This window comes from Cryptomeria japonica, chromosome 9 (genome assembly GCF_030272615.1).
Source record: "Cryptomeria japonica chromosome 9, Sugi_1.0, whole genome shotgun sequence".
Taxonomy (NCBI): Eukaryota; Viridiplantae; Streptophyta; class Pinopsida; order Cupressales; family Cupressaceae; genus Cryptomeria; species Cryptomeria japonica.
The window spans coordinates 489,866,294-489,884,189 of NC_081413.1; the positions used below are offsets into that span (position 1 = coordinate 489,866,294).

General features: G+C 37.6%; 1 protein-coding gene across 2 annotated transcripts in view; it reads left to right on the top strand.

Moving 5' to 3' along the window:
* Positions 1 to 1,416: 1,416 nt before the first annotated feature.
* The window catches only part of LOC131079698 (B3 domain-containing protein LOC_Os12g40080), a 34,110-nt gene continuing 17,630 nt past the window's right edge, over positions 1,417 to 17,896 (top strand). Inside the window, exons 1-4 of one of the 2 annotated variants that reach the window (XM_058017727.2) lie at positions 1,417 to 1,538; positions 1,637 to 1,806; positions 1,886 to 2,321; positions 2,412 to 2,671. In XM_058017727.2, the coding sequence (XP_057873710.1) occupies positions 1,678 to 1,806; positions 1,886 to 2,321; positions 2,412 to 2,671 (825 nt within the window). In that variant the 5' untranslated portion in view covers positions 1,417 to 1,538; positions 1,637 to 1,677. Of the gene's footprint in view, positions 1,807 to 1,885; positions 2,322 to 2,411; positions 2,672 to 17,896 lie in introns of both variants that reach the window. The other variant, XM_058017725.2, reaches the window with a different exon arrangement.

The window sequence follows — 17,896 nt, forward strand, 5'->3', positions numbered from 1 at the left end:
GTGTTCTCAAATTTTTATACTTCACCACCAAATTATGCACAACCTACAATGGTAAATAGATTAGATTTTAGAAATCATTTTTATAAAATCATTTTATACCAATGTATAAATTTGTCAAATAGGGTCCACTTTAATAATAAGCCATATGGTTCATCAAGCAATAACTAGAGGTCAAGTTTTCATTCTTTATACCCATAGATAATCAAGACTATTTTTTCACAAGGAAGGGCAACTAATCTGGGAAGATGTACTAATATTGGTTCACATACACCATGTCTATTCTCACAACTTGCAATAATGATGAAAATGAATCAACAAATTATGGTAGTCACCCCCAATAACACAAGGACTGTGCATATGTATTTAAAAAACATTACACATGCTCCAACAATGGCACAAGACACTTTGCAAGAGATTAGACACTTTTGTGGTAGCCAAATTTTATGTCAAACCTTATGTAATTTCTACCATGGCTTTAGAAAGGTCCAACACACCAAGCCAAACTACAAAATCTTGCTCATGCTACTCATCATCATATCGTTCTAAGTGTCGTACTTTGAACATTGGATATTGTAGTTGACATGACAATATGGCTAGCATCCCTAAGGTCACACTATGCCAAGTCATTTTCTTAAAAAACAAATATCCGTGTAAATCATTTAAAACCACAACCATTAAGAAATGAGGAATCATACATTGAAGTGAAAAATGATTCAACTTTCGTAATGAATCTCAACCTTCAGCATACTTAATTTTATACATACATATTTATAATATCAATAGAGAGACATTGACATAAGAGATAAATAGAGTGATTATAAGATAACAATAGTTAAAAACTTTCTCAAAAAAATGTAATGTAAGAAATAGACAAATAAATATAAATACAATTACTATTTCAATTCTCTATCTCTCAATCTTTACACTACCATGATTCACAAAACTTCCACACAAATACATATCTTCACCTAAATTCTCATTGGAAAATTGTCCACTAAAATTCCAATTAAACTCTTAATCACAAAAAAAAAATTGCCTTTACAATTAGCTCATATTTCAGTATACAATCTCATATTTCATTTTCAAGCTTATTATTATATGAGATAGGTTTGAGTTTCAAAACTTATCCCTTAATTAGACTATTTACTTTCTCCAAAGTTTACATTGTGGCATGAACACAAAATTGTTTCTTCGGTCAAATTTGTAGTCATGACAACTGCCCTCAACAGAACATCTAAAATGTTAGAAGAGAATGAGACGAATCAGATCTAGAAAAGAATGTCACAAACAAAAGACACCATCAATCATTGATTCAATCTTCTTAAAAGAAAGGACATTATGAAAACTCCATTTTTATGAGAAACGACAGTACGAATTGACTAACACTCATATTAATATAAACGTAATGAAAACTACCATTTTCGCAATGAAACGCTTGAGGAGAAATGTCCAATCCTACTGTCAATCATTACGAGAAATTGGTTTGATGGGAAGTTTGAATGGCGTGACAGGCATTGTCTCGATTTCTATGCGATACGGTAACCCAATCCCACTCTCATTCATCATGATTCCTTCACTTTTCTTCATCAAAACCGACGTAAGGAAAATGAAAAATGAGTTCGCCATCGTTTATCAGAGAACGAATTTTGGAGCTGCTAGTTTGGAGTAATATCAGGAATGGAGAGTGATGGGCATGCATGCAGAACATGCTCTATTAGCTGTGTAGCTCGCCACCCTTCTTCGCTTTTCAACTCGAATGGGTTATCTTTTTTTAAGGTTATGACGGGCGATTTTACTTCTTTTTTGGTAAGTCAATGTACACAAATTTTGGTTTCTGGTATTGAAAAAGAATCCACGTTAGTGGAAAATTAATTATTTGTTGCAGGAAATCCCATGGAAGTTTGCAGACAGAATGCAGAATGGGCTCTGTAGAGATGCCCTTCTCATCGGACTAAATGGCCGCTTGTGGCCGACAAAAATTTGTGTAAACAATGGTCTTGCAAATTTCAGAAATGGGTGGGAAAGTTTTGTTTCTGATAACTGTCTGAATGGTGGAGATATTGTTGTTTTCAGACATGTCACTCATACTGATTTTGTCGTGCAAATTTTTAGAGCCAATGGCTATGAAAAACAGTGTGCTAAATTGGAAATTCCTTCGGGGGTTTGCAATAATGGGGGGAAATCATTTGCTTGTCTCGAAATTATTCATACTGAGGAGGAGAATAATGAGGCCACTAGGATTATAACTGCCAGAGAGGAAAAAGACACAGAGCTAGAGCTGGCATGCAATCTTGCAGCGGTGAAAAATCTGGCAGAGCCCGGTATACTTTATAACAATATTAATAGAAAATTCATGCATTGCTAAATTATTTTGTTTTTTTATGCACTGAAACATCTACTTGCTGGTTCAGCTCTTGTACCTGAAATGGAACACAAAGTTTCTCGGTTACAGTCCCCTTGCTCAGCAAAGAAAAGTAAGCTGATTAAAGTTCAGAAAACACAAAATACCTTATGCACGGCAAGAAAAAGTAAGCTGAAGAATGTTCAAGCAACACAAAATGAAATTAGCTCCAAAAGTTTTGTTGCAGAGGTTATGAATCTGGTCAGAACAGAAAATCCGAAGTTTGGGAAGTTCATGGCAGAAAGTTCAGTTAAGGATAGATGCAGACTTGTAAGATTCAGTCTGTCCTTGTCCCTAATTTTTAATTCTAAATAAATAATGTAGACGGGCTATACCTAGAGGAGAAAAAAGTGTTCAGAACAAACTCGCACTTTTATACATTAATAAATGTGATTTTATAGCCTGAAAATTGCAACTCTGCTAGAAAAACCCATGTTCGTTGATGCAACAGAGCGCCTTGCCACCAATACTGGTGGATTGATTGTGTTTCTTTGGCACTGTTATGCAATTTTGTCAAGCCTAGCTGAATATGAATGAGCACAATAAGACCTTAATTATTTGTTAATTAGTTTTATAATGCTATGATTCTGTCTTTTAGTGCCTTTGTTGCCTTCCTCCTAGAAGTTTAGCTTTTCTTTCTTTTTTTAAAAATTGTGAGGATGCATTGGACATAACTGTAGAATATGCTCTTTTGCCAGAGCAGAACTGCTATTTTTGACAAATAAAAGAGGAAAATTTGCTTAGACAATGTTTATTTCTCAAGTAAATCATTATATGAATAATGCTTTTTTTGGTATTTTCTGATTGCTTCTATTTAAGGTGCCCATGGAAATTCTGAATCAATTACTTAATTTCTGTGTTGCAGTCCCGGGAATCAAGGATTTTATTTCTCTTATATATTGATAATCATTTACTTATATTTTTGCTCATACGAGCATTGACATGAGATAAATACAAGCTCTTAGGTGGCATATTGATGACGACATCTGACAAAGGCGATGGGCAGTTGCAAATTTTTAACCCTTGTGGGGTTGACTGTGTTTGAGGGCTAGAACCCCATGATCAACCATACGAACTAGGGAAAATTAATGCAATGCACAAATCAAATATTTAAAAAACAATGAAAAAAGCCTACTTGTATGCTTGTAGAGAATATTCTTTGCAAACATGTTGTAGAATCCTGACTTTACAAGCCATTGGAATTGCATATAATCTATTAGAGTTGTATGGTACAGATCTATACAACCATATAGATTCTATGCAGTTGTATGAAATTTCACTTGCTAAATCTATATCTTTATCAAAAATGGCTGAAATATTTTTGTCGTCAAAATATAAAGTTTTTATATGAAAATGGAGGTTTTTGGATCTTCTGGACTCAATAGAGGGGTTTTTTTTGTCTTAAAATACACCCAAAGAAATCTCATACCCAAATCACCCTCAAATCTACAAAATCAAAGATAGCCTTCTACAAGAGAGTAGAGAGAAAGGATAGCTTGCTTGATTATGGTGCAATAATGTACAATGATCAATAATGGATCAATGATAGTATCTACATAATGTACATGAGGCCTTACTTATTTAGACAAGGTTGAGATATAGGACCAGACAAGATTGTGACAAGAGTCTTACTCCTATACAACTAGAGATAAGATCATATGTGTACTAGTGACTTCTAGAAATATTCCTATACTCTTAAGTAAAATTAACATGCGAGCATGTGTGAATAAGACCTAACTAATAATTAGTTAGATAATGTACCTTCTTCACACTACAAAGGTGAAATATCTTTCTTTAAGACTTCAAATGGAAATACTCAGAAAAGTAATCAATCATAGTGAAATTTGCAAATCTTCAGGAGTAAAAATCAGATTCAAACACCATCTTCAAATACAATCATATCAGTCCCATACCCAGTTCAGATTACTGAATATTTTTTTAACATTGATATTGTCACCAGCTTAAGAATTGTAATTACCAAAGAAAACATATTTTTGTAGGACCAATATAGATACACTCTTGTATTTTCAATTCAAATTTCAAACATACATCTTGGAAAATGACATTCACAAAATATAGTCGATTTCCAGTTCTTTAGCAACTTTTAACACTCAGTTTCATAATGAACTTGTAGATTGATGACTAGACCACTAGTGGATGCTATCAACTAACTGCACCTTAAATTGGTGCCTCACAGATCCGTTTTGACTCCTTAATGACATCAAATATTTCTGCAGTGAACAGACAAATACTCCACTTCATTGTAGGCACTAACTATTCACACTTTTCCTAATGAGGTTTCTCCCCTCCTAAATCGTATTCAAATCCGTCTCTAGTCTCCTTCTTTGCTATGTCAGGAGACAATAACAAAGGAGGTGATTGTTATGCCCTCAAACCTGCAATGTATGCTCCCGCCTATACCCTCACAACCAAGTATAAGCTCCTAATTGCGTCGGTCCTGGGATGTATTATGGGTTAGATATAGCCAAATCGATTTTAATGCAAGTACGACTGAGACGAGGCAATTTAATAACTGATTTAATTTGAGTGCATGGTAGGGGCTACATCCTACCAAGGTGAGAAGCTTAGGGTTGTGTCTGAGTTCCCTTGCATTCGTGTAATGCAAAACAACTAAAATTCTCTGATACGCTCTCTAGCTAAAGAAAACAATATAAATACAATGTATTGGGTCGGTTAAGAATTAATCGCCCAAGCAAACAAGTCGGACTTAGAGCTGAGTTATTTATAAATATTTAAAATATTCAATAATTTCATTTATTAAAAATTTGATTATTAGTATTGGGGTCGACTACCTAGAAATCTGGATCGTCACAATCCTCCCATCCCAAATTACTTGTCCTTCAGCAATTTCAGGTTGGGATGTTAAAAAATTTCAACCCCCTCCTATATTGCATCTTTGAGGGGAAGTCCTTTCCATTTCACCATATATTCAGGGATGATTTTGTTACTTAATCTCTTCTCTCTGTTGAAATGGATAGCTAGTTTGGATTATATTTTAATGTTACCTAGTGGCAATTAAAATTTAATCATATTGTAATAATTTAAGCAATTACATGTCTATTGGGTTGGACTCAAAATGGAACGCATTGTAACTTGTAAATTTATGTAGGCCCCAAATTGGGCGCTAAAAGTAAATTCCGAAATTATGAAAAGTGGCAACAATCTTGCCCAGCCGACTTGGAGAAAACATGAGTATGAATCTTGTTTATTTCATACTTCAAACATATCATTGTTCATCAAGCAAATATATCATATGCCTTATGCAAACTAAATCAGCGAACTTGGATATCAGTGTGCAAAGTTGGTGAGCGACCTAAGCCTCCATTCTGCTGTGAGCTTATCTGATCATTGAGCGAACCTATTAGGCAGCTTGCTGGGAAAATTGGTGTCTTCATACTTCAGCGATTTTTCTTCTCCAAGTGGCGTCGATATTCTGCACCTTCTAAAGATTGATATTCTGCAGCACCATATACTTTGATTTGAATCTACCCTAGATTGATACTACAATTAGATAAGTAATTTGATCTATATTGTTCATGTAATCTGCTTATGAATAAAAGATTTGATCTGAATCTTTGATGCTGGGTTTTTCCTCCAAAAGGGAGGTTTTGCCAGGGTATTTTTGTGTGTTCCGGTTCATAAGTGTTTGCATTTCAAATTAAATTCTAAGTTTACTTAATCTAGTTCACTAAAATTAACATGGTATCACAGCATTAGGTTCTTTCTAATCAGACTATTAGTTGCCCTTCACTTTCAGTTTGTTATTTCAGTTTTTCAAAATGGTTACAGGTCTGAAAGTAGAGGACAGACTTGAAGGTGCCCTCAATTTTACATCATGGAAGGTTTGTGTCCTCCTTGCTCTTGAAGAATTAGAGCTGTTACAGTTTGTGGAAGACATGGATCTGACTGAACCTTCGGATCCGGAAGAGCTAAAGCAATTCAAGAAGAATGCTCTAAAGGCAAAGAAGTTCCTTATTGATTCTGTGAAGGATCATCTTGTTCCAGTCATCTCCAAATTGAAGACAGTCGAAGAGATGTTTAAACATCTGGAAAGGATAAATGAGATCAACAATATCAGCCGAACACTTACATTGAGGCAGAAACTTCTTCAAGTCAAAATGAGCAAAGGAGATTCAGTTATGTCCTTCTTCATGAAGATTTCAGAGTTGAAGGACCAACTCAGCACCATTGGAAGTGAGGTTGTGGACAAGGCTATTGTCATGATTGCTTTGAATGGTCTTCCTGACTCTTGGGATCCTTTTATTCTAAGCATAAGTGGAAGAGCTGAATTCCCTTCCTTCGATCGCCTCCAGTCAGATTGCATTCAAGAGGAGTCACGCCTTGTTGCCAGAGAAATGCATAAAGGCTCTCATGGAGGAGATTAACATGTGCTTGCATCTCAACATGTTAGAAGAAAGAGAGGCCATTGGAAGAAGAACAACTTCAAAAGAGATAGAGACTTCAGACCTCCTGCTTATGATTCAAGGAAGAAGCCAAGGGATCTTTCACGTGTTCGTTGCTTCAGATGTGACAAATTTGGACATTATGCTAAAGAATGTCAAAACCCGCCCATGCAAGGAGAGGCCAACCTGAATGAAGTTGCAAACTCAAAGGATAATGAAGACTACCTCTTCATTTCCGCCTTGTCCAGCAATGTTCCAACCAATAGTGACACTTGGTTGATAAACAGTGGTGCATCTAGACACATCTTGGGATATCGAGAGCATCTTTCAGACTTGATGGAGAAAGAGTCCAACCTTCATGTGGTAATTGGTGATGATTCTCAGTATTCGGTAAGAGGTTTTGGTAGCCCTTCTTTAAATTTAGAATCTGGCATGTCCTTGCATATTAGTGATATTTTATTTGTCCCTGGAATTAAGAGGAATTTAATCTATATTTCTGTAAAGCGGAAAAATCGAACCCTAGTCGTTCTCCCCTCCCCAACTCCGAGGAGGGAGAAGGGAGAGTCACTAGGGTTGATGGTTTTCACTTAGGAGGGACTTTACATTCAAAAGAGGGGTTGAAACCCACAAGATCCAATCCCACGCAATGCAAGATTGGATTCTATATGAGTTTCAAGGGTTGTGATAGCAAGGATACCCTCTTTTGTAAAGAATGTAGATGGAAAGATTGAACTAGGAATGCATAGAAAGTGAGAAAGATTCGCTTATAAATTGAGTTAGGGATATAGGATGAAGCTGCGGACCTGGAATTAGCAGTAAAATGTCGAGATGGCGCTGTCCTGGAAATTTGAGCAAAAGTTGACGGGACGATGGCGCCCGGCGTGCACACGGTCCTCCGAAAAATCCGCGAAACAAAGGGGGATCTGTTCGTCTCTGCACAAGGATTCCAGATCTTCAATTTCAGCCGCGTACCTGCAACCTACACACAGAAAAGCGAAGACGATTGGGGGGTTAGGGATTAGGGGTTTGCCCTTAGGTCAAACCCCGGTTTTGGAATTAACCAAGAAATGAGAAATGCTGTAAATGTAATGTAAAACAAGTACTAATACCTTGTTGTAAGGATGTTTGTATCCTTATATGCGAAGGTATAGATGTTGTTGTTTGTTGTATGTTGTATGTTGTAGCATGTAATGTGTTGTAAGTGATCTCCTCTTCAATGGTTGAATCCTTGTCTTGAATGCAACACTTAGCCTTGAATGGAGACTTAGAATGATCAATTGCTTGAAGGAATGCTTGAATGTTTGAATATCGTTTTCACCTTTTTTTTCATCCTTTTCCTCAAATGAGAGAGGAAAAGTAGTTTATATACTTGCCAATTAGGGTTAAAACACTGATTTTCCCGACCTTAGGCCGACCAGGAAATGTTATTTTCCAATTTGCAAACAAAAAGGCCCGAAGTCCCATAGGAGACCAGGCCCAAAATAGGGCCAGGGACCAGGGCGCTGGGCGCCATGGTCCTGGGGGACCAGGGCGCTAGGTGCCCTGGTCCTGAAGGACCAGGGCGCTGGGCGCTCTGGTCCCACCTCCCGGGACAGTAGGGTGCAAGGAGGATCAGGCCAGGGTGCTGGAAAAATGCAGTTTTTGGTGTCATGAGCAAGTTTCGGGGTCTCCATTCAGGTTTAGTGTTGCGTCGCCATCGTGAAGACCCAAATGCGGTCGAAATTGCAAGTGTCGCAATTTTAGGACGCTACAATTTCTGCTCTAGAAGATAAAGGTTCTCAAATAGCATTTTTTGAGGGTAAAGTACTTGCATGGTCTAAGAAATCTAGTATTAAATCTGCTCGTGTTATTGGAAATAGATATGATAGTTTGTATAAGCTTTCAACTAACCCCATCCGAGCACACATCCATGAAGCTCCTGAATCTAGCGAGCTATGGCATAGAAGGCTCGGTCATCTTCGCTATCAGGCACTTCCTTCACTTGAAAAGATGGTTAAAGGTATGCCTAAACTTAATCAATTTCATGATGATGCTTGCAAAGGTTGTGCATTAGGTAAGAACACTAAAAGTCCATTTCATAAAAGTGAAAGTAGAGCTAAGGAAAAATTAGCGCTTGTTCATTTTGATCTATGTGGACCCATGTCTGTTCCTTCACCTAGCGGATTTCTATACTATGTTACATTTATAGATGACTTTTCTAGAAAGGCTTGGATTTACTTTCTAAAATCTAAAGAATTTGATGAAGTGTTACGTAGGTTTAAAGAATTTAAAGATCTAGCTGAAAATATGTTTGGTAAAAGGATTAAAGTGTTAAGATCTAACAATGGAGGTGAATACACCTCAAGTAGCTTCAATGACTTTTGTGTAGAAACAAGACTTAAGAGGGAGTTTTGCGTTCCCTACAATCCTCAGCAAAATGGTGTAGCTGAACGAAAGAATAGAGCCATTGTTGAAGCTACCAAAGCTATGATTCACAATCAGGACCTGCAGACCTTCTTATGGGCTGAAGCATCCAAGACTGTAGTGTACATTCAAAATAGATGCCCTCATCGTGTCCTAAAGAACATAACTCCCGAAGAAGCTTTCACTAGAGTCAAACCAGATATCAGCCACCTAAGGATCTTTGGAAGTCCTATCTATGTTCATGTGCCAAAGGAAAAGAGGACCAAGTTAGAGCCCTCCGGGAAGAAGGGTATCCTTCTTGGATATAGTGAATCTTCCAAGGCATTTCACATCTACATTCCTGGTCAAAGGTACATCGAGGTAAGTAGGGATATCACGTTTGAAGAAAATATTGCTTTCAAGAAATCTAAAGGTTCTCTTATTGACAATGATAAAGAAGTCAATGATAATCAAAATATGGATATTGATGCTAACCCTGAGATTTAGAGGGAATCTATTGAACCTCCTAAACCTATTGAGCATGATGATCCTCCTGAGCCTCTGGTTCCAACTGATGACCTAGAGATATTACAGTTAGCAAGAAAAAACCACTTTGGGTTAGAAGCACAATCCAAGATGCAGAAAAGTTTGCAGCTCCTAGTGGCACTTTCAGAGAAAGTAAGAGACCTCAGAAGCTCTCCAACTATGTTGCAATGATGTGCAACATCATTAAGACTGAACCATCCAACATAGAAGAAGCTATGAACTAGTAAGCATGGAAGTTAGCTATGGACAAAGAGTATCAATCCATCATCAAGAATGATGTTTGGGATATTGTGCCCAGACCTAAAGGCAAGTTTGTTGTTTCTTCCAAATGTTTGTTTAAAATTAAACATGCTGTTGATGGTAGTACAGAGAAATATAAAGCTAGATTTGTAACTCGGGGTTTTTCTCAAAAGGAAGGCATAGATTATGAAGAAACACTTGCTCCTGTTGCTAGATATACATCCATTAGAACTATTATAGCTATTACTGCTGCCAAAGGTTGGAAATTACATCAGATGGATGTAAAGTTTGCCTTCCTTAATGGTGTTATTGAGGAAGAAGTCTATATTGAACAACCTGAAGGTTATGAGATTCATAATAAAGAAAATCATGTGTGCAGATCGAAGAAAGCTCTCTATGGCCTCAAGCAAGCTCCTAGAGCTTGGTATGAAAGAATTGATAAGTACTTAGTTAGTTTAGGATTTTATAAGAATGATGCTAATCCTAACATTTACTTTAAAGTATTTAATGGTGAAATGCTAATTCTGGTTCTATATGTGGATGATTTATTTCTAACTGGTGAAGATAATCTCATCATTAGGTGTAAGAAAGAATTAGCTACTGAATTTGAAATGAAGGATCTAGGTTTAATGCATTACTTTATAGGGTTAGAAGTGTGGCAAAGACCTAATGAAATTATTCTAAGTCAAGGTAAATATATGTTGTGACGTATTCACACATCGCCCCATTGCAAATGGGGACCCCTGCTTTTTTGCTTTCTAGGGTTTGCTTTCTAGGTCTTTTAGGGTTTTGTCTGTTAGCCTTTGGAGGATGAGTGCTGTCGAGGGGATTATTGAATGGCAGGCTTTGCTTGAGCCAGGGTGAGTCCGCAGGGTCCCAGAATTAGGGTTTCCTTGAGAGACTTCCTTAGGGCCTGGTTTTGCTCTTGTTGTTAATTGTGTCTTGCTTGGTGAGCGAGTATCATTCTTGGAGGTCCGAGCTAGGTCAAGCTGCTGAGTGATAAAGTTTGGAATGTCATCCTGATCTTCAAATGCCCTGAAATTTGGCTAAGTCTGGAATGTCTTGATCCTGAAATTTGACTAAGTCTGGAAAATTGAAGAATCCTCCAAAAACTAGATTTTGCAATATAACTCCTGGAGGTCCGAAACCACTCTCAAACATCCTGAAAGTATATATGGAATATAACTTAAAGTATAAGACTTATACTTAAATGTTATATTCCATAAAATGATCCTGACGGAGAGTTCAAAAAGTCAAATTTCGCTCCTGACCCTTCCAAAGGGTCCAAAGCGAATTTCACTCCTCACCCTTCCAAAGGGTCCAGAGTGAAATTCTCCATAGGACATTCTACTTTGACCAAAACCTAGAACTAACACATTCCCAAGCTAGAATGAAGGTAAAAAATGCTTGTTTGAATGAAGAAATGTGAAAATGAAGTCAGGATCTTGGCTAAGATTAGGAATTTCGCTCCTGACCCTTCCAAAGGGTCCAGAGCGAAAATCTTTATAACTCTTGTTTTCCTCCTTATTTTGGCTAGGCGTTGGCTTGATGGGAGATGAATGGGTATGTTTTTGCCTTGTGAGGTGGTTTGAAACTTGAAAATTGAGCAATTTGGCCTGGAATGAAAATTTCGCTCCTGACCCTTCTAGAGGGTCCAGAGTGAAAATCTTATTAGAACTTATTTTTTCCTAACTTTGGCCAAGTTTTGATGTGCAAAGTCTCTTGGAATGAAGATTGGACTTTATTTGATACCTTTGTGGATTTGGAAATATGTAAAAATGAAGAATTTTGGACAAAATGGTGAATTTCGCTCTTGACCCTTCCAAAGGGTCCAGAGCGAAATTCCCAAATGCTCTTATTCTGCAGTGAAGATGGTCAAGTCTTTGGCATGAATGAAACAAGAATAGCTTGTTTTTGCCTCCTGAAGAAGTTTCAACTTTGAAGAATGAGGGATTTTGCTTAAAACCTAATTTTCGCTCCTGACCCTTCCAAAGGGTCTAGAGTGAAAATCTCTATGAGGGATATTTCTTGCCTTGTTTGGTCAAATTGAGGAGTCTAAGGCATCATGAAAGGAAGAATGAGCATATTCAAGCCCTTAGGCATGTTTAGAAGTCATACAAATGAAGGATTCTGGCTAGGAAAGGCAATTTCGCTCCTGACCCTTCCAAAGGGTCCAGAGCGAAATTCCTTATAAACACATTTTTTAGCCTTTCTTGGACATGAAATTCTATTCCTAGCACAATGAAAGATGAAATCCCACTTGGCAAAGAGGTTTCAAGGTGAAAAATGAAGGATTTTGGTCAAGATTGAGAATTTCGCTCCTGACCCTTCCAAAGGGTCCAAAGCGAAATTTCCAAATTCTCCCTTTTTCTTGCAAATTTAAAACAAGATTTTTCTATTCATGACTTGGATGGGAGTGAGGCGTGATGTTCCATGCCTTGGAAATGATTTGAAGATGAAAGGATGAAGGAATTGCCCTAAAACCTAAAAATCGCTCTTGACCCTTCCAGAGGGTCCAGGGCGAAAATCCTAAAACCAACATGTTCCTTTCAAGTTTGTGCTAAGGCAAGACTAGACCAAGGTGGAAAAGGCCTTTGAGACCATTGGTGATTAGATGTTTGTTTCAAAATTTGATGATTCTAGGTTAGAGAAGGAAAATCGCTCTTGACCCTTCCAGAGGGTCCAGGGCGAAAATCTCAAAATCCCCTATTTTGCCTTGCAGGAACAAACCAAGCTTGGATGGAGTGAATGAAGAAGACCATTGCCTAGCCTTGAGGGGTGGATTCAAGACAAAATGATGAAGGAGTAAGCCTAAACAAGAAAAATCGCTCCTGACCCTTCCAGAGGGTCCAGGGCGAAAAACATCAAAGTCACCTTTTCCTCCAAAATTCAAGTGAAAGTAGGCCTGGGCTACAGTAAAAGATGCCATTTGGAATACCTTGAAGAAATTTAGATCTTCTCAAAATGAGAATTTTGAGTTCAGGAGAGAATTTCGCTCCTGACCCTTCCGAAGGGTCCAGAGCGAAATTCCCAAAAATGCAATATTTCCTTCAAAGTTTTGATGAGCTAACCTAGTAATGGAGATAAATGAACCCTGGAGATTGCCTTGGAGGGGGTCAAAGATCAAATTAAGGTGAATTTTGACTTAATAAGCAAAAATCATTCCTGACCCTTCCAAAGGGTCCAGGGCGAAATTTACATTTTTACCTAATTTCCTCGTGTGAAATGATAAAAGTTTGAAATGCAAGACTTTGATTAGGTCAAAACAAACATAAGCTCGCCCTCCGGGAGATTTTGGAAATGATAAACAAGGTATTCAGGACCTAATTTAAAAAATCGCTCCTGACCCTTCTAGAGGGTCCAGGGCGAAATTCTTGAAAACATTTATTATTCACCTTGTTTAGGCTATAAGTTGAAGGCAAAATGCAAAATTGTGATGGCAAACCTAGGTTGTGAAGATTTTGATTCATGAAGCAAACTAGCCTAGATGAGAATTCAAACAAGTCTTGAAATAATTTAGGCCTTCATCACTTTGGATATTTCAGTGCCTAAGAAGCAAAGAGCCTTCATTAAGCCTTGATCAAACCTTGATATTCCTCAATTTTCACTAAATTAGCCAAATTCAAGACATTTGGGGAGTCTAAATCAAGTTCACATGAATTAAGGCATTTGCACTTTAATTAATTAATTTCTAGGCCTTGAAATAATTGAAAAAATCCACCTTTGAGCTTTGGAATTAATTTAAAAAATTAAAAAATTATGCTTGAGCGCTCTAAAATCATTATTGTGCCTTGACAAACAAGTCGGCCATCTTTTGAGAGGAGTTTTATTTTATTTTATTCCCTATTTGCCAAGTCGGCCTTGAGGGAAATCAAGGTGAGCGCCCTATATAAGGGAGGTGTATTGTAGCATATTCAAATCATTCTTTCATTATCTCTCATGCGAACTTGAAGAGCATATTTGGAGGTGCGAAATTGAGCAAGTTGGAGAATAATTTCCAGATTTTGGAAGGTGTTTGAAGGCAAATTTCCAGATTTTGAGAAGCTAGTGGAAGGCGAAGCTTTTTGAAGGCTAATTGAGGTGTAATTCATCCAAAGGAAGACCACAATTCAATCCTTATCCAGCAAAATCTGATCTTCTTTCTTCATTTTTCAAGGTTCATAGTTAGGCTTTCAAAGGAGAAGGTATGAAGAATCCTTTTGAAGTTCTTATTAAAGACTTGTTTTGATTTCATAGCAATCTTTTAAAGTCTAAGTCTTGAAAATTCTAATTTCTATTCATAATTAATTTGAAAATTTAGAATTCTTGAATTTATTTTGTCATTTTCAAATTAATGTCTAATATGTTCCCTTGAAAGGTCCTAGATCCTATGCTATAAGATATTATACTCAAAGACTAACTTTAATCTTTTGTGTAGGCATCAAATGACGACCCCCAAAGCCGGAGGATCAACTACTTGGCAGACCCTCATCAAAGAAAATCAAGTCAGGACAAGGACGATCTCCTCCAGTCCAGCATCATTAAGGACGACCTTCTCCATCTATCTTCCAGTCCAGCATCATTAAGGACGACCTTCTCCATCTATCTTCTAGTCCAGCATTTGAAGGAAGGCATCACCAAATTGGCATCAACCAAGTGTTTGACAAGGTGGCATCCCAGTCATCACTCCTCCATTCGGATTGGTCCACCTCAGCATGTCCAGATTCAATGTACCTGGCTCATTAAAGATGGCACAAACTTTGATGTACCTACCTCGGCTATCCATTGGTCGAATATTCCAGAGAAGACATGTGTCCAAATAATGCAATTATTTCATTGGTCAGAATTAAGTTTGTTGTAACCCACCCTAATTAGGGTTTCATTGTAGAATCTTGGCCATTGATTTCAAATTGATCTTAGCCATTGAATTGTTTTGTGGGCACTATATAAGCCTTGGCTCCTCATTTGTAAAGGCTAATAGTTAGTCAATAGCTAGGAGGTGAATAGTCAGTTGATAGAATAGCAGTTAAAGTAGAATAGAAAGAGAAGACAAAGATTGTTGCCAAGATGTTGTTGTAAAAGACTTGTAAAAATTCATTGAAGAAATGGTGAAATCTATGGGTCGATTCAACAATTTGCATGGTCTCTCTATACTTCTCAGATTTGATTTCATGTTATTAGATGAGTGGAAGAAATGTGTTTGATTGATGGTGAAATTCGTATATCCATACTACTAGCAGTTTGTTGATTGCAGACTTGCCTTGTGTAGTCAACTGGAATCATTTAGCTTAAGCTTAACTTCAATTGTCACTTCTTCATTGATATGCATCAGCCTGATGGTGTCTATGCCTGTAGCGATGATCGGAACATCATAAAACTTTCCTCTGAAGATCGCACTAACCTTGTGGAGATGGTCCTGGGATGTCAAGACAAGACTTGGTTAGAATTTCATCAAAGGTCATTCATTGTTCCTACATTCTTAGTGTCAGAATTAGATCCTTTCCTCGCCCTCATCCTTTTTCCTTTTTTTTTCAAAATCTAGACTAGTAAAATCCTGTGATTCCAGCAAATCAGACGTTTAGGTCGTCAAGTGTAAGTCCCCTTGTGATTCCAGCAAAATCACATCATACCACAGAGAGCTTATCCACATGTAGAGATCCTACATAACAGAACCTTGGAGTTGCCTCGACTGATCCTTCGGCGAGATCTTCAGTAGTCGGGAACTTTGTTCAAGAGAGGATAATGTACCTTTTAAGTATTTTATTCTGTGTTTGGTCGTGTACAAAATACACATCAACAATATACTATTGATATGTTGAAAAGATTTGGTATGATGGATTGTAAACCTATGTCTACTTCTATAGAAACTAACTTGAAGAAGTTGAGTATTTCTGCAACTAACTTTGATTTTGCAGATCCTTCAGAGTATAGGCAGTTTATTGGATCCTTGATGTATCTAGTCAACACTAGACTAGATATTTGATATGCAATGAGTGCACTTAGCCAATTCATGAACCAACCAAAGCATGTTCACTTGGTGGCAGCCAAGGACATCCTGAGATACTTGCGTGGAACAGTTGGCTATGGATTGAAGTATTCAACCAACACAGTAATCAATTTCGAAGGTTACTTTGATTCTGATTGGGCTGGAAGTGTTACTGACAAGAAAAGCACTTCAGGAATTTGCTTCAGCTTGGGTTCCGCTATGATCTCTTGGGCTAGTAGGAAACAGTCCTCAGTTGCACCGAGTACTGCAAAAGCTGAATAAATTGCTTCAAGTGTAGCAACTAGAGAAGCAGTTTGGCTTAGCAAGCTTCTTGCTGGGTTGTTTGGACAACCTTGGGAATCCACTGTCATTTACTGTGATAATCAGAGTTGTATGAAAATGTCTAATAATCCTGTGTTTTATGACAGGTCAAAACATGTGGAAACTCATTATCACTATGTTCGTGATATGGCACAAAGACGTGCCATCCAGCTGAAATATATCAACACTGATGAACAAGTTTCAGATGTTCTCACCAAGCCTCTAGTTCGAGTGAAGTTTGAGTACTTCAGAGAGAAGCTTGGAATTGTGGAGAAAACAACATTGATTGAGAATCTCAATCTCAGTGATGCAATCTAGTTTGCATCCTCCACCCTCTGCGAGCAATGTAAGGTGATAGTATTTCCTTCTTTGGGAGAAGGTTGAGGTGAAAGATCTCTTCCACCCTCTGCGGGCAATGCAAGGTGGATCCATCCTGTATGGGCAATGCAAGATGGAAAGTTTTGTTGGTTTCTTGCACGTCACCCTTCATCCTCTACGGGCAATGTAAGATGAAGAGGTCCATGATGTATTATTACAATATGTGGTTGCTTGTTATAATCCTCCCTAGCTAAGAGGGAGTGTTGAAATGGATAGCTAGTTCGGATTATATTTTAATGTTGCCTAGTGGCAATTAAAATTTAATCATATTGTTATAATTTAAGCGATTACATGTCTATTGGGCTGGACTCAAAATGGAACGCATTGCAACTTGTAAATTTATGTAGGCCCCAACTTGGGCGCTAAAAGCAAATTCCGAAATTATGAAAAGTGGTGGCAATCTTGCCCAGCCGACTTGGAGAAAACATGAGTATGAATCTTGTATATAAACAAGATTCATTTCATACTTCAAGCATATCATTTTTCATCACGCAAATATATCATACTAAATCAGCGAACTTGGATATTAGTGTGCAAAGCTGGGGAGCGACCTAAGCCTCCATTCTGCTTTGAGCTTATCTGATCATTGAGTGAACCTATTAGGCAGCTTGATGGGCAAATTGGTGTCTTCATACTTCAGTGATTTTTCTTCTCCAAGTGGCATCGATTTTTGCGGCTTCTAAAGATTGATATTTTGCAGCACCATATACTTTGATTTGAATCTGCCCAAGAGGGAGGTTTTCCTAGGGTATTTTTGTGTGTTCCGGTTCATAAGTGTTTGCATTTAAAATAAAATTCTAAGTTTACTTAATCTCGTTCACTAAAATTAACATCTCTCACATCCAATATTGTCTTAGTGAAAATTAATTTGCCTTTATAGTCAAGTGGAGGTAGTTCTTGTGAGAGAGTGACCTGTTGTCCAAGAGCCTTCTTGAGGCATGAAACATGAAAGGTATTGTGAATTTTGTTGTCAGATGGAAGTTCCAACTCATAAGCCACTACACAAACCTTCCTTGTCACCTTATAGGGCCCATAAAAACGTTGTTTAAGCTTCTCAGCTTCACTCCCTTTAATAGAGGACTGCCTATAGGGCTGCAACCTCAAAAACAACATATCACAAACCTCAAAAGCCCTTTCAGTTCAATGTCTATCAACATATAACTTTTGTTGATTTTGAGTTTGCTGCAAATTTTTCTGAGAGCTTCCAAAATATCCTTACTTTGTTGTATCATATCCTTT